The following is a 1488-nucleotide window of genomic DNA, read 5'->3' as shown; positions in this document are numbered from 1 at the left end:
ATTGGCAGGATATTTTCCCTAACATTATTTTCAGCTTCTGCCTTTTTTGTTCTTGGTTCCAACATAATGGTTCCACTTCTTTGAATTTTAAATTCTTTATCTTTTCAAACAGAAAAAATATTTTATGGAGTATATCTTTCATTTTAGTCCCCTCCGTGACTGTTCCTTATCATAGGTGGTTGTAGTGATGAGTGTCAGTGGGGAACAGAAGCATTCATTCTTGAAAAAGTTGATTCTGCATAAGGGTAGTTTATTATTTTGCAGTTTATATGATTAGTGGGTTAACATCTCTCACATTCTCTGCGAGAATATATTTTTGCTGAGCTTTATCACAGCTGCTTTCACATCCTTGTTCCTCAGACTGTAGATGATGGGATTCAGCATGGGAATCACCACAGCATAGAAGAGGGCAATCAACTCATCTGTTGCATGGGAGTCTTTGGACTTGGGCTTCATGTACATGAAGAGGATGGTCCCATAAAGCATGATCACTACAGTCAGATGGGAAGAGCAAGTAGAAAAAGCTTTTTTCCTTCCCTCAACTGAATTGATTCTCAAAATGGTAAAGAGGATAAAAAAGTAGGAGATGAATATGAATACTACTGGAATCACTACTATAAAGATATTTGATATCATCATTAAGAATACATTGAGGGAAATGTCTTCACAGGCCAATTTCAACACAGCCAGTATCTCACATGTGAGATAATCAATGATGTTCCCACAAAATGACAACCGCATAGTTAGAGTGGTTTGTATTACTGAATTCAACCCACCTGCCATCCAGCAGCTGGTCACCAACTTCACAGAAAATCCCTTGTTCATGATGATGGGATATCTCAGAGGCTTGCAAATGGCCACATATCTGTCATATGCCATTATAGCAAGAAGCACACACTCTGTGCATGCCATAGCAAAGGAAAAGAACATTTGTAGTCCACATCCAACAAAGGAAATAGATTTTTCCTCTGAAAGGAAGTTCACAAGTAACATAGGTACTGAAGCAGATGTGTAGCAGATGTCCAGAAAAGAGAGATTACCGAGGAAGAAATACATAGGTGTATGAAGGTGAGAGTCCAGGATGCTGATTGTAATGAGGAAACTGTTGCCCAACAGTATTATAATATACATTATCAGGCATAACATAAAGAAAAGAAAATAAAAGATGGGGTATCCAGTAAGACCATGAAGAAAAAATATAGTTATAGAGGTCTTATTGTGTTTTTCCATTTGTTCTCTCTCTTCCACCTACAAGATTTCAGACAAGAAGTTAAGGCACCAACTCTATAGTACTACAATGAATTTAAATATGACTTACTTTTGAGTTTTCTATATTTAACACACTGCTGTAAATGTAACATTTCCAGTGTTCAAGCCAAATTTTCCACAATGGTCATTTCTCCAGACTACTGTATCCAAAGCATTCCTACTTTCAATCTATCAGTGTGATACACACACACACACACACACACACACACACACACACGA

General features: G+C 37.3%; 1 protein-coding gene across 1 annotated transcript; it reads right to left on the bottom strand.

Annotated features, from left to right (window-relative positions):
* Window positions 1-291: 291 nt before the first annotated feature.
* Window positions 292-1230, bottom strand: LOC140523021 (olfactory receptor 13D1-like). Its single transcript, XM_072638127.1, has one exon. It carries the CDS (start codon window positions 1228-1230, stop codon window positions 292-294), a length of 939 nt encoding a protein of 312 aa, XP_072494228.1.
* Window positions 1231-1488: the final 258 nt, after the last annotated feature.

The sequence above is a fragment of the Notamacropus eugenii genome, chromosome 1 (assembly GCF_028372415.1).
Source record: "Notamacropus eugenii isolate mMacEug1 chromosome 1, mMacEug1.pri_v2, whole genome shotgun sequence".
Taxonomy (NCBI): domain Eukaryota; kingdom Metazoa; phylum Chordata; class Mammalia; order Diprotodontia; family Macropodidae; genus Notamacropus; species Notamacropus eugenii.
The sequence above is the reverse complement of the archived record's forward strand: the minus strand, read 5'-3'. Positions and strand labels throughout refer to the sequence as shown.